We start from the raw sequence: 26,922 nt of genomic DNA, 5'->3' as shown, positions 1-26,922 counted from the left end.
AATTGGATTTGTTCTCGAGATGAAGTTACTGAACGTAATTTCCGAGTGAACTCCACCACCTGAAAACTTGAGCCATTTGGCAGCTTGCATATTTTGGCCCGAGCGGCGCATTAAGAGGGGTCTTTTGTGACCGATGCATGAAAATTGGACAGGCGCTCTCAGACCACGCGGGCAGGCCGCCAACCTGACTGATTATGCAAGATCACCTTACAAAGCACAGCAATAACCCGGCGTCCACTTTATCTAGACCAGAAATAAACCTGGAATTCTGTAGCGTGGATATTGCACAGCAGGTCATCCACACAGGTGAGCACTGATAATGAGAATGTGTTGAGTGTGTGAGAGTGTGTGTTGTACCTGTTCTCTTCCTCGGTCTATCCTGTCCATCAGCTGGTCTCCACCCTGCCGCTCCTCACTCAGGTCCAACTCCAGCTGGTCGATCCTGTCCTGCAGAACAAAGTCAGTACACCAAATGGTCAGGTAGTGCTGATATTGTATCTGCTTTGTATAAATTATCCTTGACAAGTTGACAACTGAGATCTACTGAGGGGTTAGAGAAAGGCCTTTTGCAATGATCTCCACTGCAAACCTTTTTTAGATGCTTTATTTGTCATCATTACTGTATGTACCTCCATGAGTTTCATTTGTCGAGTTTTATCGTCTTTAACGTGGGTCTTTGTCTCAGCCTCCGTCTCCATATCATGAACCTTTTTCTCCAGCGTCGACTGCGTGAGCTCGGCCTCGTCCCGCTCCCTCCGACACTGCCGCAGGTCCTCCTCCCGGTGCGACAACTAAAATAAAATACATTGACATACGTATTATTTTCATAAATATATTGGAATTTTGTATATTTGTGTGAGTGAAGTACTTTTTAACTGTGTTTTAAAAAGTGCTATATCTTTACTTACTTTACATTTTATAAAGAAATGCTCATTGTTAAAACATGTTATTGTAGTTTATAAAAAACACATCTATTATATATTGTCTAATAGGGGGTTCAGGGTCTCATTTAATGACACTAGGCATGGTTCGATTCATCATCTGGCTCCTTATCTTAAGTTGCCTAAGTATCTTAAGTATCACCTCTGTAGCAAGGAACAACAATTAAGTTGCAGCTTATGGAAATTATTAAACCCCTGAGTGAATAATGAACCCAGTGCAGCTAGTTCACAATGCATTTATTCAGCAGTGGTGCCCCCCACAGCTGGAAAATTGCTCCAATTGCTTTATACTAAGACAATGATCATTTATCATTTCCCCTTATGTCTGAACTAGAACAAATATTGTGCCATTAGTGCAGAATTACATTGCATTTCATCATGTAAATACTTAAGTAAGACCACATTTAAGACATGGAGCTAGAGCTGAGCATACAAAGACTTGGTCAAACGTGTAATTGGATAATTGTGCATCCTCTCTCAGTCCCTGAAAAGCAATAACACTTTAAGAAATGAATACATTACTGTAGTAATCAATTAATAAGGCAGATCTAGGAAGTGGAACCAGATATGTCTTCCTGATGCTTTTATTCGGCTTTCTTGGAAGGGTCTTTCTTGAAAATAAAGACTTTTAAAGAAAAGACATGAATTTGGCCTGGACTTGTTACTTTGAGCAATACACTGCCAAGTTGACATGGGTGTGGCTGGACATTCGAGTGCAGCTGGAAAAGTGGACTCACTAGGTCCTGATACAGTTTCTCAGGAGAGGGGGAGGAGGATGTGAATCCTGCCAGTGCAGCTTTAACAACAATGATATCACACCATCCTCCTCTTCCTGTGCACCAGCTGGACAAAGACACATCAGTTTGGATGCAGACAGGAAAAAGAGGATGCTGACCATGTCCTCACAAAATGCTGAAAGTAAGGACAGTTTCCAATAGACTCTTCCTCCTATAGATCAAATGTCAATGCTCTTCTTTTTCTTAGCTAGAAAGTTTAGAATCAGGGCATATATGTTCAAGAGAGGACAAAAAGGTACCCATTGGAGTTACCTTTTAAAAACAGACTTTTGAGTTTTGTTTACATGATAAGTTAGGGTACATTGAGTGTATACTTTAAGGCACAACAAACATCCTGAATGCTTTTCCTACCTAAAAAAAAAGACAGCCATCATCTACAGAAAAGCAAAAAACACCTCTAAAAAAGAAATCAGGATGTTTTATTACAGGGAAGTAAGAACATCATGACACTTAATCACAGACCATATAGCTCCCATATGACCGGTGATCTTTATGTCCCAATGTTCCTTTAACCACATACATCTCTCAATATCCTGATGCCTTTCCGTTTTCCCTGAACTTCAAAACTGTCGCTGTGTGGTCACTGTAAAAATCTCGACTGCCCTGCCTAGTAAAAAAACTGTTGGATAAATACATTAAACAAAAGCCCCCCTTTTTCTAAAATAAATTATTCTCATTCATCTGTCCACAAAAACATTCCTCACATTCTAATGTGCTGACATGGATTAATTGCTTGATAGCAAACAACGCAGTGTGACCACAGGTTGTTAAGTCTCCACATTATTTTGCTGTAGCCACACATCAAAGTAATATAGAGGAATTTTCCACATATTCCTTTTCATTTTTTCCCTGAGTGTAAACAATAATTTTAATAAAGAACAGAGCTTTTCTACAGCTTTACTCGGCTCAACTACTTCACTTTAATACTATGTTTTGAGTTTGAGAGGACAGAAGGGAGCAGAAATACCTAAGTGATGACATTGCGTTCTGAGAGGAGAGGAGGATTTAAGCAGGAGTGGTAAAACTGGCTCAGTGAAAACAATGGCTGATCATCTGCTGTTCTGCATGGGAGGGCTGACTAATGATGGCCTGTGTTTGACCGCTCTGACCGAGACAGCTGCGTCAGCGCTCAAATCTGTGACTCCTCTCCTACGGTAGGTGAGGTTGACGTAGCTGACTGTACCTCTTCTTCCAGGGTTTTGGTCATCAGTAGGCACTTTTCCAGCTCATGTCCCCGCTCCTTCAGAAGCTTCTGCAGATCAGCCAGCTCCCGACGGTTGTTCTCCTTATAAATATTAATCTGTTCCTGCAGCTCCACAGTGGACGACTGGGACGCGTCCACAATGTCATTCATCTGCAGGCAGAGAGAGGAAGAGCACAGGGCAAAAGAGAAAAAAAAACATTACATCCATATTCCTAAGGGAATCCTTCAAAATCCCGTAATTAAAACAAACAAAAGTGAAATACTTTAGCTCGAGAAAACACATTTTTCTTCAGGCACTACTACTTCCTAATTGAGCCTGTGAGGTCAAAAGCAGCTGGCATTTCAAACCATTTCTGGTTAAATTAAACTAGCTCTGAAAGAGAGCCCGAAGAACAGTTGTTTTTCTGTGACCAGTTTTATTTTTCATCTTCAAGAGCAAAACAAGGTTCCCTGAGCAGACTGCATGACCTGAAGGAGCACTTAGCCTCTGCAATGTTTGAATAAATCATTATGTAAGACCTAATCAACTCTTTTCATTAGACTTAAAGATTAATGAATGAACCGATCTTCCATCTGACTGAGACCACCTCTACTCATGCGTGGCCTGCTTAGCTGGGATGAATGTTTCACTGAACTGAACTCAAGTGCACTCACCTCCTTTTGAAGTTTCTCCACTGTGCGGTCCAGCAGCCTCCTCTCGCCCTCCATGTCGTTCTTCATGTTCTTGAACTGCTCCTTCTGAATCTTCTCTTCTTGTAACATCTCCTCCAGGTCCTTGTGTTCAGCGCTCAGTTTTGTAAAGCTCCTCTGAAGAAGGACACATTAATAAACATGTAAGACTGTGACTCTACACGAAGCGTACAGCAGCACAGTGTTAATGATCTCACCTGCACTTCCTCCAACCGCATGGTCAACGCTCGATTGGCACGAGACATCTCCTCTTCTTGCTCCTTGATTTCAGCCAAAGATTCTTCCAACAGCTTTTTTTCTCTCTGTTAAGAAGACATTGTGGCATTTAAGACTCTCATATTATGGCTGGACAATATATAAGATTTTAGTTATATACATCAACTTGCATGATGAGACAGTGATATTGTGTTCAGGGACTTTTTGAGTAAGCAGCAAGGATATCACTAGAAAATGGCACTTTAGAATATATCATTCATCCTTTTTGGTAAATTCATTATTCAAATTCTACAATAAAATAGTTGGATTTAATTAAAACAATTTAAATTCAACAAGTAATCTTTTGTATTTTATTACTGAAGGCAGTAGAAATCAGTAGAAAGTCAGAGCTGATTACCTTTTGATAAATGTTTATCAAATGTCAAATAATATAGCTGATGTGATATTCAATACTATTGCACATTGTATTATATTCTCTGTCTTGCAGGCCTATTGCAGATAGTATAGTATGCTTCGGGGGCAGTGTGGATCTAAATCAGCAAAGTAATAAAACTAGCAGCAGTCCTGTGAGCGGCTCCCTCTCCGTGCTTCTTGACCCTCACCTCCAGTCTTCCAGCTCTGTCCCCCGTCCTGCTCTCCTGCAGCTTGGCCTCATCGATGATGCGGTTGAGTTTGGCCACCTCGTTCTCCAGCTCCTGAGCCCGCCTGCGCAGCCGGTCGGCCTCTTGGTTCAGCCGCCCTGCTTGGCCCTCCACTGCACCCTTGGCTGCCTCCACTTCAGCCTTCTCACGGACCACTGCTGCGCTGCTCTGCAGATCACAGCGAGACACAAGGCCTCAGTATAAAGGAAGCAGGAGTCTGTGACACTCAACAGAAAGTGGAACAACGATGCACGGTGGAACCTTTGAGACTCTCTCAAACGCCTCGCGCAACAAAAAGCTACTGAAGAGCTAAGTTTCTCACTGAATCTTTTTATGTGTGGAGACAGAATAACAATGATCTCCTGTAATTCTCTCACAATTCATCATGAAGCACAAATGAAGGCAACTAAATCTCAGCTTTCATTTGCTCTGCTGATTGAAGGCTAGCAAGGCCGACCTGCTCGTCTCCTGTGTCACCACATTCTTAGTTTTTCTACCTGAAATACCGCTAGTTAGATGGCTTTTTAGATTAGAATTGTGGCGCATGCATGCAGTGGCAGACCGAGTTAATACAGACTCTCCTGTGCCAACATTTATGACTGAACAGTAAGCCTTGGCTTTGACATTTCAGGGTGAAGTGTTGTGCAGCAGAGAAAGAGCGGGAGACAGCCGGAAATACATGTCTTTGCAACTGGAGACAAGACACAAAGAAAACTGACAGCAATCACACGACTCGATCAGCATGACAGATAACAAGTTTCAGTTGTATGACACACTTTTTTTGTTAACATTGGTACACGAAAGACTTGCAACATTCTATTTTGACAATATTTTCTTTGGCACTGGTTTAGCTATTCTCTGTGAGGAATGTATGCACTACAGGAGACGTGCCAAATAAAGGCTCAAGGTGTGAAAATTGGTCAAGGGGTAAATAAAGGTAATGCTGCCTTACTGCAAAGGCAGGTTACTCTCTCTGACAGCGAAGTACTTTAACAGCACGTGTGTATGTGCACAAAAGCCTGAAAGCACACACACCCATGCACACACTGCCAGAGTTGTAATCCAGCTGGTGACAAACTGTCTCGATGCATTTTTCTTTGCCAACAAAGCTTGGAACTAAAAGCTGGTTTCTTGTTCCTGATAAGTACCTGTTTGAAATGCAGCACACACTATCCTGTTAATTCACATAGCATTCAGCAGGAAGAGGAAATCCTGAAGTAAGGGTTACTTTGACCATAGACCATTAGATTTTAACTTCAGCAGGAAAACATGTTTAGTAAGCTATCATAGTGTAGTGAGTTTCATTGGGCATTTTGAGGAGAATGTGAAGGCTGTAACTTATTTACAAATGCAAAAACTGAAAGGCACTCATAGAACAGCTCGTGTTGACGTCATTGTGCTTGAATATAGGCTCTTCCTTCAGACAGCTGACGGTTGCCTCCCTGCTTCAGTGGTAGAGGGCCAGTCAGACCTGTTTCCCCTGTCTCTCCAGAGTCACCCTCATCTCTGCCTGACTGGGTCATTTAGTTTGGTCAAAGGAGCGAGGAGGCCTGAACAGACCAAATTCAGCCAAATCCACAGAAAAAAAACACTTCTCAGCTTAAATATTAGGCAATACATTGAAATGTTATGGACAGCAAATAGCAGACATTTATTATGAGTGTAAGGGAAACTTGAAATATTCCCTTACAATGAGATTCTTTGGTAACTATAAAAGGAGGCTGTAAATATCAGAAGCAACCTCTGTATACTGCAGTACAATACTTAGCACCACAAGCTACAGTCTCCAATAACCATCAAGTTGAATCAACATCTTTAAAACTGTTTTTACAACAAAGTATTATAATTTTCATGTAGAAGTATTAATATCAAACTCCAAGAAGTCACAGCTTGGTATACCCTCATAAGCTGTCAATTGACTGAGGAAATACATTTGTAGGCTTCTGGACTAATGCATTTAGCGCCAAAACAACCGGGTCTCTTGTGTTATGTTGGGTTTTGTAGCAGCTTCCTCCTGTTGCCTTGAAAACTCACATATCAAAGTGTTGATTGCCGGAGGGGCTGGGCGGGATGCAAGGCTAAACACAGCTTTCACTAGAATAATAAAAGCATTGAGACTTGTGTCAGTGCGCTGTTTTAATAACACACACACACTATAAGTTGTGTATGTCCCATTTCCCACACTGGGTCATACCCGTTAAAAACATGGGCAAAAGCACTCGGGCAGAAAAAAGACCCTGCCTGTGACAGGAAGTGGAAGGGATGCAGTGACGTTAACATCTTTTACAAAAGTAAATAATTCATTAAAAAGTGTGAAAGCATTATTAAAGATTATTAAAAAAACACTATACTAACAAAACAATCAGTGTATCAGCTATTAGACTAGGATTTCTTTCTTTGTCCATTTCATACAATGATTTATCTCCTTATTAAACACAAAGTAAACAAAAGGAACCGGACAACACAGGCTGACTTTATTGTATTAACACATATCATTAGACACAATATCTGGAAATACCATTCCTAGTCCTTTTCCACCCTTTTACCATGACTCAAAGTTTGATTTGGTCTCTTTTGTTTACTCAAACTGTTTGTATAAAGTTGTACATTAACTAACTGTGTAAAGTCTTTGAAGCACGCCACAAGCTCTGAGGTGAAGTATTTGTCTCAGGTCGTGTGCTGTGGTGAAATCTTGGCTCTCTCAGTTATTCACACCAATTAAGCTTACAGCGTAACAAAAGAGCTGATGATCGAAAGATAAATATAGCAGCATGAACCGGCAACAGAAATCTACAACCAAAAGAGTGCAGGTGGTTTTCTACAATTTTCAAATGTTATATTTCTGAGAACTGTACTTCAAGAAATCCCTGCAAGAGTAATGTTTTTATCAGGTAAACCTCACAATACTGCACATACACGTTCAAATAAATATTTGAACTACAAGTAACCAAGTTCATTTGTAACTCTGAGACCTTTAGGTAAATATCATTCAGAATCTGTGTAAAGCTTTCTCCCTATGAGGACATTTCCCACGAGGCCAGCTGCCAACATGTTGTCATTTCTTTCCCCTCCCCATTCCTGATGTTGCTCTCCCTGTGCTTTGTTTTCTTATTTGAACACAAACATGTTTCCATATGTTTTCCCCCAGTCCACCATCTGGCAAACTGAAAAAACATTTGTTACACAAAACCCAACAGAATCACACACAACATAACATGCAGTGCAATAATACCTTTCAAGAGTTAAAGCAGCTGCAAAAACACACTAACTGTGAATGCATTGCAAAAGGGGGCTCACAGCAATACTAGGAAATTGATTGGCTGGTACTAAAGGAATCTCTTGGAAGGATTTCAGGAGGAAGATGTCCGTCTGACATTTCTCTTTCATTTTTACTATAAGGGAATTCCCTCCTTTTTATCCTTTCCTTATTTCCTTCTGAGCACCCAAAACCGTAAGATATCACTTTTTAGTTGCAAAACAAATAACCTCCTAACATCCACCTGACTTCTCTGCACACAGTCATCTATAGACTCCAATATAAAGTCACACATCTTACATCATTCATGAGCCTGCTATGAAGATGTTACTAATTAAAGTTGTAAAGGACAAAACTTGAGCAATCAGACTTTTTTTAAAGCTGTCTTCTCAATGAAACAAATGTTTTTAAATGAGAACTTCAGTATAAGCGAAGAAGTTAGAGCAAGAAGTCTAAAGTGCACATTTGAACTCTCAGACCAGCATTCCTGCGAGTGTTGTGGACATGAAATTGTGTGTTTATTGGAAACTCAGGAGCTTACTGTGTTGGTGGCTGGAAATAAAATGTCACCAATCCGGTTTTTCCTTATCGTAGGTCTGAGCTTTTTGACAGCTAAAGTGATGTAGCCTCGTTGACTCGCTGACTTGTTTGCCTTTGACAGAAAGAAGTTAAAGCAAAGGTCATGTCCTGTATGGTATCACATTATCTGAACCCTCATATCAGCCTCAACCCTCATATTGGCAGTGTGAGAGCCTTGATTTACTTTGCCAGCACAAAGTGTGTGTTACAAATAAAAAGGCATTCCTAATTTCAGAAGGTACCCAGCCTGAGGTTAACTGGAACAGAAGGCCTGTCATGGACTGAAAGGAAGGATTGAAGTCAAAATTAAAACGTGACAGCTGAAAAGCATTGGCATGTCTTTGGTCAAAGGAGGACGGTAATAAAATCTCGTCTTCTCCTCAGAGTAATGGAAACATAAACCGGCTTTTATAATATTCTCTGTGCAAAGCCAAAGTGCCAGCTTGCAGGGGTGTTTGGATATAACGGGACATTATAGTGAGATTGTGACTATGCAGATGCTCTAAGAGCCTTCATCACAGTTTATCTAGCTTGCAAGACTAAAAAAATTGATGGTGTGATCTCGTGGCTGCCAAGAAAAAAAAATATTCATGTTTTTTTTTTACTGCCTGGCCATTAATCAATACAGTGACCCAGTACTCCTGTCCTGTCACAATGTCTGTATAACATCTAAAAGCAATCATTTGTTTGTTGATTTTCCTGGGACCAGATTTAATTAAAAGTAGGTCTGTGAACTCCTTCTTACTACTTTGGGGTTTCTTAATATTTATAACTTTAAATGGAGATCATCCAATGTGAAGGCAGGACAAATGGGGTGGAGCACTTCAGCAGATATAGCACCTCCTAATTACCAACGATTCATCAAAATATAAGAATGCTGCATGTGACTCAAAACTGACTAAATCATGCGTCAACTTCCTGGCTGAAACTCAATCAAAAGCTTGGTAAACTCTCAGAAGAAAGACAAAGAGGGGAGAAAACTCCTATTCCAGTTTTCCAGGCCAAAGGCCAAAAATACACAGTTTGAATACACTTGTGAGCAAGAAAAGGAACGCCCAAAAATCCACATCCCACAGAGCAGTTCAAATGTGGAGATTAAAAACTCAAACATGGATATCTCAGCCTACGCTCAGCACATTTACAGTGAAGTCTAAATGTATTCTCTGAACAGCTCAGCCAGCATAGTTACAAATACAAGGTCAAAATGTAATTGAAAAGGCTGCCAGATTCCGATTCATCGATTCATGGTCATGTAAATCTTACGAAAGAAGAACATCAACATTCACAAAATAATATGAACCTTTATGAGGAATGGACCTACAACTTTACAAGAAAGCACAGTCTGCCTTTTTAAGTTCTGCTTGACAAATGCTAACTCAAGATTGTAACCTTGGTCTTGGTAATCTCTATGGAAAATGCGTATTTAACTTAACTCTGGAAAGTTGTTTTGGTAGATTAGGCTACCACAACATCAGCGCTCACAGATAGAGGAACAACAAACACTCATATCCAGCCACTGCCGGGTTTCACACGGACGTGACCCTTATACGGCCGTGCAGAAAACCTTTTGTGACAAAGTCCTGCTGCATTTATCTTTTTTAGGGTCTATATTGTCATCAATCTATAAAGTTATCATTAAAGCTCTTTGAAGACCAACCAGGATGAACCACTACTTTCTTGCTGTCTGTCAAGATCCAGAAACTCTCCATAATTTCCTCTCTCACTCGCTCGCTGCCCAGCGTCTCCTTCCTCCTCTCCAGTCGCCTGCTAAATCAGCTCCTAAAGCTACGCTGGGAAATGTAGTGCTATCATCAAACACACAGACAGATGCGGGAGTCTTTACTTTCAAAACAAGCCTGAGGGGGAACTCTTCCCGGGGCCACCTAAGTTTGATGATCAGACCGTGAGACTTCAGTTCACACATTGCTCGAGATTAGTGGAGAAGCAGGCTGAGATACGGGCCAGAATAGCACGGGCCAGAAAATGAGCTGCGTTTAGGTGAGCGGGAGATCACTGCGGAGTCTCGTGTGGAAACTGTGGAGCTAGGAAATGAAAAAATACAGCATTTGGGATTGAGGTTACAGATGACAGTGTGATAATAATGTGGTTGTGTTACACACTGTGGCTCAGGCCTGTAGGTGAAACATAACAAGAGCTGAAAATAGTGTGATAAGCACACAGCTCTGTCTTTACAGTCAGGAGGGAGAGTGCAGCTGAGACCTATTAAAGCCTCGGACACTGAGATGGAGATGCAAGGCAGCACCCTGAGGAGACATAAGAGAAAAGATCCGAGCACCTCCCGCAGCTCGGAGCTGGTGCACTGTAACCGATCTGGAGCTGAGTGAAGACGGAGGTCTGCAGGGAGCACATTCCCCACTTTGACCCCCACATTCCTGGAAACAGACCCCTCTCTCTACCACCGCACCTCATCTTTCCACATGTTTTGCATACCAGCACATGCTGATGAGAGATCAAATGAACTTCCAAATGTGCAGATGTCTTTTTTTGCATTGTATTAAGAAGGTAAGTAATACTTAAAATAAGCAAATCCTTATCTTTTTATGACCACCATATTTCAACCTAGATGACATTCCACAGATTTCAGCTCAATTGAGAACACAATGCAGCTTTCAATTTAAGACACAAAACAGTGCCCCCCACTCCTTTCAGGGGGTCAGCCACGCATCCCCTTCTCTACAGCACACTGACCCACTTATTCAGCATGTCCCAACCCCCGCTGCTATTATTGTGTGAAACAAACTCATCATTCATTATCGACTGAGGTCCGCAATTACCCCCACTCTTTAAGGGCACCGAGAGAAGAGGGGACACGACACAACTCAGGAACGGCAGCTCATTAGATTAGTGATGCCTTGCTGAGGCAATGAACTAAACAGAGCCGCTCGGTGCTCCAGTTTCCAGCTTCACATGGGCCGCCCTGGACGACCCAGACAGGTCCACTCAGAGCAGAGAGCAGCACTTTGGTTGGAGATGGGGCACACAAATAAAACCATATGTAAAGAACTTGTTTACTCTCTGTCTGACCCCTTATTTAAAGTAGAAGCGTATATGGGATAATAAACTACTTTCCTTTTAATGTTTCTCTTATCATAACCTGTAGCTCAGACTGCTGGTCGCATGCTGTGACCATTTGAACTTCAAAAGGCTTTGGGTTTCTTTGGGACGTTCAGCAAGATGTATTAGGGGATTGGAGCCAATCCCACTGTATTTTGTACATATGCTGATTTTGCAGATTTAAGTGATTTAAGGTTTGCCTTTTAAATACCGACCTGTCAGATTTAATCATCAGTTTGCAGATTGCCCAACCATAACTACATGTGTATGAAAAACATAAATGTGCCACTGTATGGAGGAATTTGAGTTAAAGTTTCAGCATTATAATTAATAAGCAAAGCATTATAAATGTCCAAATGCTTCACAAGGTCTCAACTAAGGACTGAGCCGTAATTCAAGGACATGAATCAAAGGCTCAAACGAGTGGGGACATTTTTAGATCTTAAAGGAAAAACAAACAATTACTTCATCTTTCCAAGTGTTTACAAAGCACTGAGGGTAAACCCCTGATGACAGACTCCCTCGGGGGAGCAGTACCTCTGTTCAACAAAAGGAAATGTTCTCATAGAGTGTTTCTGCAGAGCGCTGCTGTGGACCCCCACCAGGCCTGCAGGAAGCCCAACACAAGGACAACTTCCACACTTTGAGACAAACAGGACACACGTGAGTCACACAGCGACTCCACTGAAAACAATGTGTCGTCAGTTTTTCAGTCTCCTGCCATGCTGCTCATCTCACCTCGTTCCTCCATGTTTGAGACGGTTGACCAACTCTCGGTGCTCTGAGGGTTATAGACTTCTTTCGTATTATTGGCTGGTACATCACTGATTAACCCTAACCCTAGAAACAAGAGGGACCCAGCCAGTGAGACATCTCCTAAACATGTCATGCACAGATAACTGTCTCTAAATAATATTATCAAACATCATTATTCCAGTAAAATGTTCCTTTCTAGAAAAACAAGCTGAGGTAAGGAAACCCTCCCCCCCCCCCCCCACAGCTCACTGATGAAAGACACTTCCCATAAAAATGATGACAAATTACATTTAACAGTTACTTAGTGTTTTGTGTTCCTTTGTTTTTATCAGTTAGATTAAACAAAGTACAAGTATGCAGAGCCTTTTTTCCAACTGTGTCACTAGAAGAAATGGTTCAGTGAACATCATGCTGATCCGTGTGTTGAAACGACTTTGTTTATGCAATGTGGTTACATCAACATTAAATACTTCAATGTTTAAGCTCTTTATCAGCGTTTCAGTTCAAGCTCGCAAAAACATATCATGGAATTACTGATGTATGACTAGCACGGCAGATATGAACAAAAACATCTGCTTATCGCATTGTGAAATCTACGAATGTACAAGTACAACTGGATTTGATAGGGTTCACAGAAATGTAGGAGGAACTCTGTAAATATGGAAAAGTCAACTGCAAACTTGTCTTTCATGTTATTGTCCGTGAGGCTAGAGTGGTACATGAGAAATCATTCACCCAAGGAGACCTTGCCATGAGCAGGTCTGTGAAAATATGTTGTTGGGTGACAATATTATTTTTGTATAATATAAAAACATGTTGTTGCATGGTAGAATAAAAAGTCCACCTCTTGAATTCAAAATGTTTGTTCCCCTACCTTTCCTGTTACTTTTGTAAATCGTTTCCAGAGGAATACAGAGATAGTCATTTAAAGTGCCTAGCAGATTTTGGACATAGTCTATCCTGCCTGTTTTAAAACCAGCGCCACAGATGTACGATGTAAATAACGTTACATCAAAGCAGCGCCCTAACCTCTGATGATGAACATATGGCCTACCTCGCAATGCAACACACACACAGAGTTACAGCTCCCCTGATGGGCTGCTTATCTCCCATTCCTCTGTGACAGGGTGTGTGTCTGGAGTGGGGGAGGGCGAGAAGGAAATGAGGAGGAAGGAACACAGAGTGGAGCAGTGCAGAAGTGGGGGGGGGGGGGACAAACGTTAGGCTGAATACCTGCTTGGCCTCCACCAAAGACGCCTGCAGCCGGGTTAATTCCTTCTCATACTGCTCCTTCATCTTGTCCACTTCCTGGTCATGAGCGGCCACTTCCTCCTTCAGGGCTCCTTTCAGGGCCGTCAGCTCCCTCTCTCGCCTCCTCAGCACCTCCTCCTGATCCTCCTTGGCCAGAAGAACCTCCTGTATATCCACCTTCAGTTGCATCATGTCCTGTAGGAAAGGAAGACAGTTTGGTTACTTTTTTATCTCTAAAGAATTTGCAGGATCAGACCGACTAGTTTGACCGTGACTCTTCATTTTGCTCTTGCCTTTGGTTGTACAGACACTTTTCACGGCAACCACCTCTGTGTATAGATCAGAAGTAAAGAGCTTAAAGCAGGACAGGATGGGGACTGTTTAAAAATATTCAGTAATAGAAATCAAGTACATTTTGATACAGGGTTTCACAATTGTATTCATCATAATTTGACCTTGGATAGTTTATTTTGTAGCATCTCCAGAGAGAAGTCTTTCAGATAAAGCTATCACCATTTGCAGTTTCCATTGTTAACTGGAAATGTTAAACAAAGTAAACTTCTTTCTGGGATATGTCAGTGTGACAAACAATATCAATACTTGTAGTACAGGATGCAACAAATCATCTATTTACCAGAAAGGCTGGTCACCTCCCTGGTTGCATTGGAGTATAATCTTTTAAGTAAACAGCAACTTAATGTTGCCTCACTCCAAAGCAACATTTTAGAGTATTGTTTATGTATGTGGTTTTAATATTCAAGCAGCAGAGCAGAAAGCTTTATCTTTAATGGTGGTTTTGGTAATGTCGATCAGCTACAGATTCTACAAGCCCTCAGCAAAAACAGTATTCTTCCCTAGAACAATGAACACAGTATTACCTCCATAATGATGTCTTTCTCTCCATCTGCGTCGGACTTCTTGGCTGAGTCGAGCTCGTCGTGCATCTCTGACAGCTGGTCCTGCAGGTCTCTGATCTCCGTCTGGTGCTGCTCCCGCTCCATCTTCACCTGGAACAGCCTGACAAAAATCACACAACATGTCACAACAGATTTCAGCCACTCTGCATACTGTGAAGTACATGCACATACACATTGCACACCTGCACCGCAATTCGCACATACACATGACAGCACCTGTGCGGGGTCTTAGTGTGAGGCCTACAGAGCACAGGGGTTTAAACGAATATCTGAACGATGGCAAACCAATAATGTCTAAACTGTCTCGACACGACAACACCACGGGGGAGGGTGTTAAATGATGTGAGGCCTCTCGGACAAATTGTCCCACAATGATGTAGACTGAAGCATCTATTTCAGCTGTAAAATAAAATGCTAAAGGGTGTTTGGTTTTGGGCCATTCGTACTGAAAAATAAAAAGCTAAAACTATAAATAATAATCAAAGGAAAAACAAACTTCAAATAAAAGTTTGATAAGTGAACGATCTTGATTTCAGAAATAGAAAATGATTTACAATAAAAGGCCTAAAAGAAAAGGAAGACGATATTAAACATTAAATTGTTAGGAAAATCCAGAAAAAACCCATATAAAACATACCTTAGCTCAAACAAGGAATGTTGTCTATTTCTATCTAAAACCTTGAGAACAGCAAGATAGTAACAACACTCAGGACATCAGACTATGACGTGAAATACCATTTGTTTAATATGTAAAGGGAGCTGACCAGTTGAAAGTAAATCAGTCACCAAGCACGCATTAATTTGCAGGTTGAAAGATAAACCAGGGGAGACAAAACGCGCTGTTTAATAAGACAAAGAAATTGACATGGTAACCACTTCAGTAACCATCAACAGTCTGACTGGTTGCATCAACAGACACCTTACACTTCTTTCAGAGTGACAGTATAGAGAAATATACAATTCAACAGCTTTACAGTAAGTGCAAAGCAACAGCCTATAAATAACACGCCATGGTAAATGTATTTATTATTATTGTTATATCACCCAGGAAAAATGTTAAAAAAGGCATGGTTCATCTTAGGGCTGCTTGATTATGGCAAAAATCATAATCTTGATTATTTGGGTCAATACTGTAATTGTAATTGCGATTATTAAATGCGATTATTCATTGACTTTGAAAACATCCATTTATTAGAGAATTTTTTTTAACAGTATGTTTTGAACAGTTGATTACCCTGAACTTTAAGTATAATTCAACTGAAAAACCCAAAAAAAAAAAATTATAAAAAAAAGGAATAATAATAATAAAAAATAATCGTTTTATTTCGATTACGTTGTTTTCGTAATCATTGCAAGCCATAATCGTAATCGCGATTAAAATACGATTAATTGAGCAGCCCTAGTTCATCTGATAAACAGCTTCTTTAGAGATGCCAACATGGAACCTAAGTAGGAGGGTCTTGAGAGCAGATGTTCCCGCTTCCCTCTGTGCAGGCTCCTCAACAGAACAGCAGGGAACAATGAAACGACCGTGATCCCTCACCAGCTTCCCACCAGAAACACTGCCAGTCGTTTAACTGGAGCACAATAGCAAGATGAGCAGACCAGTGATGGGAGATGAAGTTGGGTGTTTTGCTTCCAAGCCAAACATTTTTGGCTAATTTTAAGTAAAAAATACTGGCAATGACAAATGACATGGTCAACACGACATTCTCTAATGGCTAAATACAGCCATGCTAGATAAATCTGTGCTGATCACTGTGTTACCGTTATCACTCTCCAGAGTTGTCACTTACTCCTCCACTGTGTTCTGCAGCTCGAACTCTGTTTTGGCGAGTTTTTCCTTCAGGCGCTTGCACTCCTCTTCACTCCGCTCCAGCTTCCGCTGCAGCTCCTTCAAATCTGCTACCGTCCTCTTGTCAGCCTGATTCTTCTGTTGGCAAAACACATGAATATTGATGTTGACATTTTAATGTCAGTGTAGATACAAGCGTTGTCTGCACCAAGCTATTAGCCTTTGGAATGAATGTATCCGACTGTTTCAATCAGCTTGATAAAAGCATAAAGACATGGTCATTTTTCATCAATTATATAGAAAGATAGTGCATAAGATGTGCACTTGTAATTATTTACCTGAAAAGATACTCTATTTGTGAGAGTTTCAATTGTTTAACTAATACAGTAACGCAAAGTAAACAACAGTATTTTGAATATCCACTGAAACACCCTCTCATTACAGAATTAACAGTTTGTGAAAAGCTTAGTAAATTCTACATCCACTCAGTAGTCCAACAATGTCTCTTTACATTAAACAAGTGGAACAGTAATCCCTTAAACGTTTCATTAAAACCCTTGATTAAAGGATATTATTCTCAGCAATAAAGCCAAATGTCAAAATAAACAGGCCCATTTGCAGTTAAACTGTTCTCACCGTCGTTTGGTCCTCGAGTTTTCTCTTCAGTTCGCCCAGTTGTTTACCCAGCTCCTCGTTTTGCTCCAGCAGAGCTTTTGTCTGTGCAGAAAAATCTGGAGACTGACAAAAAGAAGAGAGCTTTTTATTTATTATTGATCCATTAGGTATAGAAACACAAACTGAATGTTTAGGTTTCGGAATTAAAACTCATGTATTTAGCATTGGCTGATTGCGTGTCCTATGCAAAACAGCCTGAGTGCCAAAGCAAAGATAATACACACACAGTTTTAAAAGATCCCATAAAATGGCTTTAAGATCACAACTGGATGTTAAAGTAGTATTTAATTCCTGTTTGCATGAAGTAGATTGCATGTATCAACCACTTGAACACCATTTACACGCAGATAAAGCTTAAAGCATGAATTTAAAACTATGAATACAACTTTAAGTTTACGATCTGAATTTAGAAATATGGGTATGTAAAGAATGCAGAGAAGACTTGTCATGAGCCCTTTAATTATTAGTGATGCACCACGACAAATAACAACGTCTCACTTTGTTGTCGCTTCGTGCGCTCGCTGTGGCTCGAGACTTCAACGTCTGAATCTTCTCAAAGACGAGGTTGACCTTTCTCTTTGTCGTTTCATCATTATCCCCGCTGCTGCAGACACACACACAAAGACAAGTAGGTTAACACACTGGTTAATAAAAGGTATAAAAACTCAACTTTCCTCAGTGTTTTGAGGATCAAGAATGAATTCAAAGTGTTCTGAGAACAGAGTAAATTATTCCCAGCTTACAAAGGGTCAGAAAGGATCAAGGTGCTTTGATGTTTCCCCTCACAGCACAAACAGCTTCATTACACACATCTAATAAACTAAGGGGCAAATAGGCGGAAGAATCAAACGCATGGGCAGTAATATGGAAGTTTACCTTTTCCGTAGTTTTGGTTACCTAAATATTAGGAACCAGAGATAAATTGTTTCAGTCACCTTGGCTGAGGTAAGTCAAATCACCGTTACTAATGTTTTTTAAATGCATTCTAATAAGATAATATAAATGATATAATATAGTTAACATTTACATTAAAGTATTATTTCAGTTCATATTATTTATTACTGAAACAAAACACCATTTAGCTTTTTCCCTCTGGTGAAATGGTGACTGCTTAATTTCCTGTTGTTTTTAAAATATATCCTGTTTCTGGTTCTGGTCAGTGAAAACCGTACTAAACCTAAAAAACAACTTAAGAAAAGCAGCTTTATCTCAAGCTTTAAACACCGAGCATTTCTAAGTGTATCGCCAGACGTTTGAAAGCCCAGAGATGGAGGATTTTCTCCATCAACACAATGACTATTAATCTTTCCGTAAGAGTGAAAACATCAGAAACAACAAAACTGGAATCACACCCTTTCAGAAGCAGTGATATATATTACTTCAATAATTGACAAGGCTGACACGGAAAGCCAACCCCCATCCCGAACCTCTCCTCTCCTCATACAGATGATTTTCATTAAACTTTTATAACCCCTGTTAGTGAATGTTTGTCTTCCGAGGCCTTGGGAATGTAGCTCAGTTTCAGCTCCAGCACTTCCATCTGTGTTTCCTTTCCTTTGTCCTGTGACTCCTGACCTGTGGCCCGACACACCCAAACAGCTTCCTGCTCCCTTTCCACGCTATCACAAGACTGTTTCAAACTGTAAATCCATGCACAGCGAACGGATTTGCTGCCGAGTGAAGTTCAACTGGTATTTCTTTCTCACTTTCATTGTCTCAAAGAATGATTCTTGACAGTGACTTTCTACCATAACTTTAAAGACTTTAAACCATCATGTTTGGCTCCTGTAAAACCTGCACTGAAATGAGGCTTTTAAACCAACATGCCTTTTCTTGAGAGGCAGTAAGTGTCTGATTACAAAAGCAAACTGAAATGTTTTCACACTGAAAGCAACAGAAAAAGAGGGATTCTGTTAGAAAACAAACTCGAGACGGCTGGATCTCTCACAGCCGGGATGGGAGGGTAAGAGGAGCACATTCCTTAACTTTGATCAAAAACAGTCCAGCTATGATAAAAAGCACAGAACAGTATGGTCCTTCTTCATGCATTGCTTTATGGAGCAAGATGTTCGATTCAGAGTAAACAACATACTCAGATCATGATTCAACTAAAAGGGAATGATTAAGACATCAACATTTTCCTTTTTATTATCAGTGTTAGGAAATAAAACCAAAAAATACACTGATAAGAAAATAAAGTCAAGATAACTCACCCGTCTTTAAGGTAATTGAACAGAATTTGTTTTGCTGTCTCTTCGTGTGTTTGTTGAGAAAGCTCCTGCTGACCTTTCAGGAGATCAGGTGTCGCCTGGAAATGGCAGGAAATGAGAGGGAGAACTTAATGAAATGAAACCGATCTTAACAAAGCCCTCTTTTTAGAAAGATTGAACAGACATGGATAATATAGTTGTCTTGGAAGAAAAAGATCTGAATCAAAATGTCTAATCATAATGCTAAAGATCAATTCTTACCTGAACATCTGCCTCTGTATTGGGCTTGTTGCCTGAGGAAGAAGAAGGCTTGGATAGAGTTGTTGACAGGGATGTTGTTGAAACTTTTCCATCTGAAAAGTCCTCACTCTCCGACCTCTTGAATGGAAATGACGAGGTGCGAGTCCGTGGCTTTCTGTAACCCTGTATGGCGCCAACACCTGTAGAGAGGGTGTTCTGGGGGGAGCCGGGTGCGCTTGTGGTACGAGAAGAAGCCCTGGTGTCGACCTTACCATCCACAGACGTGAGCCAGGAGTCCTGACTGCCGGTTGCTTTCTGCCGCAGCTGTGAGGGTCTCAGGACATGTTCCATCGACGTGCCTCGCTGGCAGTTCAACCCGTCCACGTAGCTAGAGCCATCTGGCAGGCCGAAGGCGCTGTCCACGCTGCGTGAGCGCTTCCTGTCCTCCAGATTGATCCTGTTCCTGCGTCCCGTCCTGCCTCTACGCTGGTGGTTTCCCTCTTTGCCATCAAACTTGTCAATTAGCTCGTCCACACCAGGAATGGAGCCTGTGTCAATGTCTCTGCCTGAACCTGGGAGGAACGGGATGTAGCGGCGGTTCCCGTGGCGGTTGATGGTGTCTGCGTACAGGGCGTCCATCTGGTCGTCCACCAGAGCCTTGGAGGTGGAAGATGAGGAGGAGTGGCGGGAGCGGGATGAGGACTGAAGAACTGGACCGCTGGAGTCCGTCCTACGTAGAGGAAGGACGTCAGGCTCACGGCGGGAACGCTCCAGGCTGGAGTTGGTGCTGCTCATAGAAGTGGGAGACTGGCATGACGTCTTGCTGTTCTCACTCGTGGGACTGGACACGGTTGAGGGCTGATTCTGGGCTGCAGACACTGGCTGCTGCTGAATTTTAGAACCCAGCCTTGTTTGATTCAGGTTAGAGAGACGAGGTTTGGACTGCGGCTGAGCGGACTGGGACGGAGGGGAAGACTGGGGCTGCGACCTCGGCTGAGGAAGAGCCATCTTACCCAGGCTCTGGGGTGGAGGTTGCCGTTTCTCTGGCTGCAGAGGTGCTTTATTCCGATCCAGGCTGATTGAATGGGTGTTGGATGGTGCAGCAGATTTGGAGGAGGAAATCTGGTGTTGGTTTCCAGTTTCAGGAAGAGGCAGGGGTCTTGAAGGCAGGCTTTGGGAGCTGTCCACGTTCAGGGTGTTCTTCTCCGGATCATACGGCTTCAGAATCTCAGGGTGCTTCTGAAAGTTCAGAAGGGAAGAAGATTTATTTCCTTGTGAACCTGCAATGCCATTTTGAGGACCAGTGTGATGAGTCATCTTCTGAGACCTGTACTCCATGAAGGGGTCGTTGGCTTCAGGCTCCTTTGCTCTCCGGAAATCATACTCCTGGTAGTTCTCAATAAAAGAGCCATCTGTGTCGATGTACCCATTGCTGTTAGGGTCGACGAAGGATTGAGGACCCTTGTCCTGGTTGTTGAGAACTACGTAGGGGTGTCCATCTATACCCTGGACACGGATGCTGAGACCGTATGAACCAGCTCCATTACTGTGGGGCCTGGAGGGGCGGGACGGCTGAGTGTGGCCCCGCTGTGGTCCACTGCTAGGAATGCCAGTCACTCTGTACGACTCCATCAGGAATGTTGAAGGAAAAGAAATCCCTCTCCCTGGATCAGGTGGTCCACCTCTGCAAGCAAAGATTCAGACAGGTCAATGAGGCAGAGATGCTACATAATTCAATAATGTCTCTAAAAGTTTCCTAGTTCACACTCAGCCACTAATGACACATCAAAGCCTTGCTCCATTTAATTACATCCGCTTTTATTTGCTTTTATTGTTATGAATAAGCGGTTGAGCGTAACAATACTTTTTCAAGAATAATCCATTTTAATTTAAAGGGCCCATGTCATGCTTTTCCGGTTATTACCCGTCCCCTTGTGTGTTATGCTGCCCCAAAACGCCTCGTTGGAGATTTCTCATTTTCCATTGTTTGCTTCCTGGGTTCTGTGACGTGTGAATACCCAAATCCACAACAAATGACCGGATTGGCCCAAATGGACCGATCCGCGGAGCACCTCCCACACCAGGATCCCTTGGCTAACTAACAGGGAGTCCCATTGACTTGCATAGAGCTCCCTGAACGCTGGTAGTAGACGAGTTGGGATCGCGGAGAAATGCTCTCCACAGACCCACTCTCACAGCGTTATAAACCTTTTTCTTACTCAATGTCAAGCCACACTTATTGTTTTTACTTTGGCTGTGAGTGTTTGCGTGTGCTCAGGATGAGTTTCGCTGTGTCTCTCTGTATCGCCGACCTGTAAACCTGTCTGCTCCTCGCAGCAGCTCGCAGCAGCAACGAGCCTCGCAACGTCCCGACCAATCAGAGCACACTGGGCTCACAGGGGGGGGTTGGGCAGGAGCTCCAACAAGCCGTTTGGGACAGAGAGTGAATACCTGGTGAATACACATACTATACAGAGATGCTGTATGAGAAACCAATGTGAGTTTGGAAAATTGCACAATTTAAATCTATTCTAGTAGACCTCAACAATGGAAATATGATCAGTAGAAATGGCCATGACATGGGACCTTTAAAATAGCCATAAATCCAAAGATATTAAATTAAATATGACAAAAATACTGAGAAAACGGTAACCCTCGATAATTTAGAGGCTTACACAGCCTTTCTCTGCTACCTATACATGAAAAATACTTTAAAATAATAGATAATCTAAATATTTGTTTGTTGTTTTTCTGTAGATCAATAAATGGATAAGTCAACAAATGATTTTGTATTGGTCATGATTGGTCAAATATTAAAGTAATCTGCTTAGTGTTTTTCAGACACATTTATGCCTGGGAAGCCGGTGAAAACAAAGCCATCAGCAGCCAACACGTGTTTCCCTGGACAATGGGCCTGTTGGCTTTGCTGATAGCGTTTCATTCTACCTGATGTTACAAGACAAATACGACCCAGATGGGCCTGGAAGAAGGACAGAGATAAGACTGGCAACAAAGCTCAAGCAGGACACATCACATTAGCATTAAATAGGTAAGGACAGACCTATGGGCAACTGATACTGAGCCTATTTAGTATCGAGCAGATCTAGTCATTCATCAAGGCCAGATGCCCCATATTGCAATTTTAACCAAATTCAAAATGAATGTGTTCAAAGTGCGTAGACATATGCTACACCCTTATGAGAATCGGACAAAGAAACAATCCAAACCTGAAAACTTAATTTCCTTTGCAGAGGAAATAAAATAAAGAACCAGATAGGGTTTTAATGACGATAAGCATTTTGAGAAAATTTTTACTGAAACAGACTTGCCATACTAGTTGTCTCTAGTTCCATTGAGCCATTTTTGGAACAAGTTGGAAATGACAAATCGTTGAGCAGGATGGCTTTATTGAAAAATGTGATGTTCTGTTTTATTGTTTTTACATCAATATGAATTATAAATAAAAGTTTCTAAAATGACCCTCCCAATAGAATACTCTATTCAAGTATATGGATATATAGATATAGTATGACATACATTCTAAAAGATGATTTCAGGGTGTCCTTCAGGAAAATGGTTAGCCAAAATTGTAAGCCACATGACACAGCTTGTTAAATATACTGTATGTCATTTGCTGTATGAATTTGCCTTTTTCTCAGTGGGGTAAGAAACTTGTTTTAAGGATGACAACCACTGGAACAAACAAAGCAATATTCACCTCAGTTTGAGGTCGATAAGTATATCCTGTTGCTTATTAGTCAGACATCTTCCCACTCTTCAGTCTTTACTGAGGAAAGAAGAAGGAGGCAAAGTGTCCTGTCCAGGAGGAAGAGTGCTGTTGGAGTTCCGATTAAAGCTAAAGACAACACACAATGGACTCTTTTATCCTTCGTGTCACATTTATGCTCCAACAAGTGTGCAACTGTCTTCCTCCCATTGTATTTTTCCCAGCAAAAGGAGGAAAACCCTGACTGAGCTGTCCTTCAGAGGCTGTGCTGCCTTCACTGACCCCTGTGCTGCAGACCAGAGAGGTCAGCACAGCTGCACAGGTTGGATGTCAAGGGCCTGACTTTGATCTGTGCAGAGGGGACGCTCTGTAAAGATTTAACAAAGCAGATTTGTATCTCCTCATGTGAACTCATTAGTTTTCTGTGTCACAGAGAGTCCAGACACTGTGTCTGTAGCTGACTCACATGACTGCATGAAGAAAACACATCAGTTAACAGCAGAGGGCCGACCTTGAAAGAGTAAATGTAAAAGGTGACCCGAGTCAGTCCCAACAGCGAGGACTTACTCAGTGGGAAAATATTATAAAGTTACGTAACATGAATGTGAGTTCACTAATCTGGAGCGACAGGTAGGTGAAACGTGAACGTAAAGGAGGTAGCCTACTTTAAACACATTTAAAATGTTATGGCAGATAATTAAAGACCGGTATTGAGAATATAGTTTTTAAATAGTTAATCGAGTAATTAAAGTGAAGAAAGAGCTGTGGTTTAAGTTGAAGAAGTTTCTGGACACTTGCATCGCTGCTCGGTGCAACAGGTGGCATAAATCACACCAGCAGCCTGAGATTTACTGAAAAACTTCTCTCTTTTCCGTGAGTTACTTAATCAAGTCAAGAATAGCAAGTGAATTGTCCTTTATGCTGTTAAAATCCGTAGCCTTTTCTAAACGTTCACGGCTGTTAACTCTCAAGTATCGTTACAATTAAAACTTTATCTACTCACCAGCGTCGGTTTTCTCTCTCTTTTAGTTATCGCAGATTATCAGCGCTTTGTTATAATCAGTTTTAAAAGATAAACGAGTTGAGCAAATTGCCCGCGCCACTGCTTGCTAACTTATTTAGTCCTGTGTTGTTTTCTGGGAGAGAGAGCAGCAGTTCAGAAGGACGCCCGACCCTCCGGGCTGCCCCGCCTCCTGGAACAAGCGCACAAATCCGCCCACCCACCCAAAAACCAACCGGCTGGTCCAGCGCCGGCTGGTCCAGGAACAGATTTCACATCTCCAATCCTGCCTGAACCCCCATTTAAGACCTCTGGTCCGGGTTTTTGGACCAGCTCGGCTCGGCTCGCTTCAGCCCAGCGGGGTCTCAAAACCCAAATTACCTGAGACCAGACTCACGCTAAAAGAATCATCTTCCTTATATGAGCTCATTATAAAATATTTACTTTTTACAAACGGAATTAACCAAATATGAAACACAAGGGCCGACAAAGAGGTAATTAAAGTACATGTTCGTGTGTATGAAATAACATGGGTCAATATAATTATTATACTATTAAAAACTCATTAAAAAAATGGTAATGTAATGTATGTAATAATAAATGTTGATGTATGACTCATTATTTTGCTATGTGGAATAAAAGTAGGCTGAGTTTCTTGACTCATATTTAACATGTTTTTGTGAAATAAGCAAAACACACCCTGCAGAAATATTGTGAGATTACAATACAAGTTACACACTTTAGGTTCATGAATGGATGTTTATTTCCTGTATCATGACAACTAGTACATAAATAAGTAAATACCGTCGGAGAATTATACACTTAGCCTATGTGCGCCCCTCAATCCATGTCAGTTTTAATGCACTCTGGATGAATGCAATTTGCAGCTGCATGTCTTTAACATCCGAGAGCGTCATCTAGTGGATAGAAAGCTGAGCTGACTGAAGTTACTTAATGAGCTGCTGGTGGTGCTGGTGCATACATTTAACTTAGACTGGTTTGTGAACGCATCGCCATTAGATGTACCCAGAGTGTGTGTTTGTAGGAGCCAGTATGCTGAATTGGATGGAGAAGTGTTGAAAAATGTCCTGGTAAACCAAAGAGAGAAGGTGTACTATTTTAGAAATAAAGTGTTAAGAAGAAGAAGATGGACCTTTATTAAGCCCCCAAGGGGGAAATTCCACTCTGTCGTACACACACATGCATTTTTATACAGGTCATACAGTACACACAGTACATACTTTTTAGAAGATACACATACATATACAAATACACACACAGTTATACGCACACATGCAAATGCAGTTGAGAGGTCAGAGCGGAGGCAGCCAGTCTAGCCGGCGCCAGTGAGCAGTTGGTGGTTAGGTGCCTTGCTCAAGGGCACTTTGGCAGTGGCCCAGGAGGTGAACTGGCCCCTCTCCAGTACCAGTCCACACTCTGTATTTTTTGTTATTATCTTAACAGAGCCAATACAACAACTTTTTTTTACAGTATCTTAAAAGGACTATTCACCCATTAAAAATCAAATTGACCAATGATAATATCAACCACAATTGTTTCTGCCACAATCTAGTATTTTCTGTCATAATACATTAATACTTTTGTTGGTTAATTTTTGTATTTAATTTGATTTCAGCCGATGTTGTCGTGTTGGGTTGTTTTATATATTATTTATATTTGAATATGTTGGCTCTTCAATGTATAACTATAACATGTACAAAATACTATAAACAACTGTCAATGTATTGGATTTTAATACTTTTGCAATTTTTTCTTACAAGTTTTTGCATGGATGCTGGTGTTCAGACAACAAAACCCATACCCATTTTCTGCTGATTCAGTTCATCTCTCTTTACACTGGACAAAATGAACCAATACAAGTAGGCCTATTTCACATTAAATTTTTAATACAGTGTAATTGTATGTACAAGAAAATATATGTATTGATTTTCCAGCAGAAAAGCAACACTTGTAATGCTCATTCTGACTTACACTGAAGTCATTACAGTATGACCTCAAAGTACATTAAACTGAAGGCCCTGCTCTCCATGTGACTCTGCAGTGGCCCACTGTTTATATTTGTGTCCGCAGAGACACTGTGCACCACTGCAGCCTTTAATCTGAGCTCTGTGCCACTGCGCTGGGTTACAGCAGCACAATGAGAGCTCTGTTCTCCGCTGAGGAGCCACAGCTGGGGCCTCTGGACATGCTCAGTGCACAGCTCTGATTAAAGAAGGACTGCAGGCCAAATCAAACTAAATTACATGCGCACAGAGATGTCATACGAGGCACACATTTAGCTCATTTTAGATTTTAAGTTGTTGATTTATGAACAATGTTGTAAGTGTATGTGAGTTTAACTAGCTCTGCATCAATGTGACAGCAACCACTGAAGACATTGTGGTGGATAAAGGACTGTATTTCCCAGTTCCAAGTTATGTAAGAAAGCACAACGATTCCACATTCAAAGGTCTGATTTCAGGAAGGTAGGATGCACATTTTATAATGTTGCATCGTCAATTTCCCATTAACACAAGACAGGAAATGCCTTTACACAGTGGAGTAAATTGAACATTAGATTTATCGGGAGCCACAGTTTCTTAAAGACTCCTCTCATCACGTTTATCGTCCTTTTTCAACTCCCTCCTTTATTTTAAGAGAAAAACCAGAGTTGGGTTTGGCAACAGCGCTAATTTACTACACAATTACCAATATGTGGTTATTATTCTTGTCAAAAATGTATTTGAAATTGTATCAAGCACACATTTTTAAACAATTGGCCCCTGGAAACATACTTGAAGAAGGCCCCTCCACCTCTCCTGAATAACAGCAAGACATCCAGACTTAAATAGTCTTTTTGTCTCTTTCAGTGACATTTTGACATCTAAACTTCAGGTGCTGAAAATTGCATCTGATGCAATGCGTAGTTCAACATTTTCAAGAAGTTCCCTA

General features: G+C 41.3%; 1 protein-coding gene across 2 annotated transcripts in view; it reads right to left on the bottom strand.

Annotated features, from left to right (window-relative positions):
• The window catches only part of cgnl1 (cingulin-like 1), a 29,021-nt gene extending 4,838 nt beyond the window's left edge, over nucleotides 1–24,183 (bottom strand). The window contains exons 1-14 of one of the 2 annotated variants that reach the window (XM_079663744.1): nucleotides 23,974–24,183; nucleotides 19,265–20,927; nucleotides 19,007–19,101; nucleotides 17,292–17,397; nucleotides 16,755–16,856; nucleotides 16,120–16,256; nucleotides 14,285–14,423; nucleotides 13,389–13,601; nucleotides 4,451–4,657; nucleotides 3,830–3,934; nucleotides 3,597–3,749; nucleotides 2,922–3,092; nucleotides 630–791; nucleotides 358–447 (exon numbers count right to left, since the gene is read on the bottom strand). In XM_079663744.1, coding sequence (XP_079519870.1) covers nucleotides 358–447; nucleotides 630–791; nucleotides 2,922–3,092; nucleotides 3,597–3,749; nucleotides 3,830–3,934; nucleotides 4,451–4,657; nucleotides 13,389–13,601; nucleotides 14,285–14,423; nucleotides 16,120–16,256; nucleotides 16,755–16,856; nucleotides 17,292–17,397; nucleotides 19,007–19,101; nucleotides 19,265–20,875 — 3,291 coding nt within the window. In that variant the 5' untranslated portion in view covers nucleotides 20,876–20,927; nucleotides 23,974–24,183. Of the gene's footprint in view, nucleotides 1–357; nucleotides 448–629; nucleotides 792–2,921; nucleotides 3,093–3,596; nucleotides 3,750–3,829; nucleotides 3,935–4,450; nucleotides 4,658–13,388; nucleotides 13,602–14,284; nucleotides 14,424–16,119; nucleotides 16,257–16,754; nucleotides 16,857–17,291; nucleotides 17,398–19,006; nucleotides 19,102–19,264; nucleotides 20,928–21,555; nucleotides 21,973–23,973 lie in introns of those variants that run through there. The other variant, XM_079663745.1, reaches the window with a different exon arrangement.
• Nucleotides 24,184–26,922: the final 2,739 nt, after the last annotated feature.

The sequence above is a fragment of the Notothenia rossii genome, assembly GCF_949606895.1.
Source record: "Notothenia rossii genome assembly, chromosome: 2".
Classification (NCBI taxonomy): Eukaryota; Metazoa; Chordata; class Actinopteri; order Perciformes; family Nototheniidae; genus Notothenia; species Notothenia rossii.
This window is presented reverse-complemented; position numbering and strand designations above follow the sequence as displayed.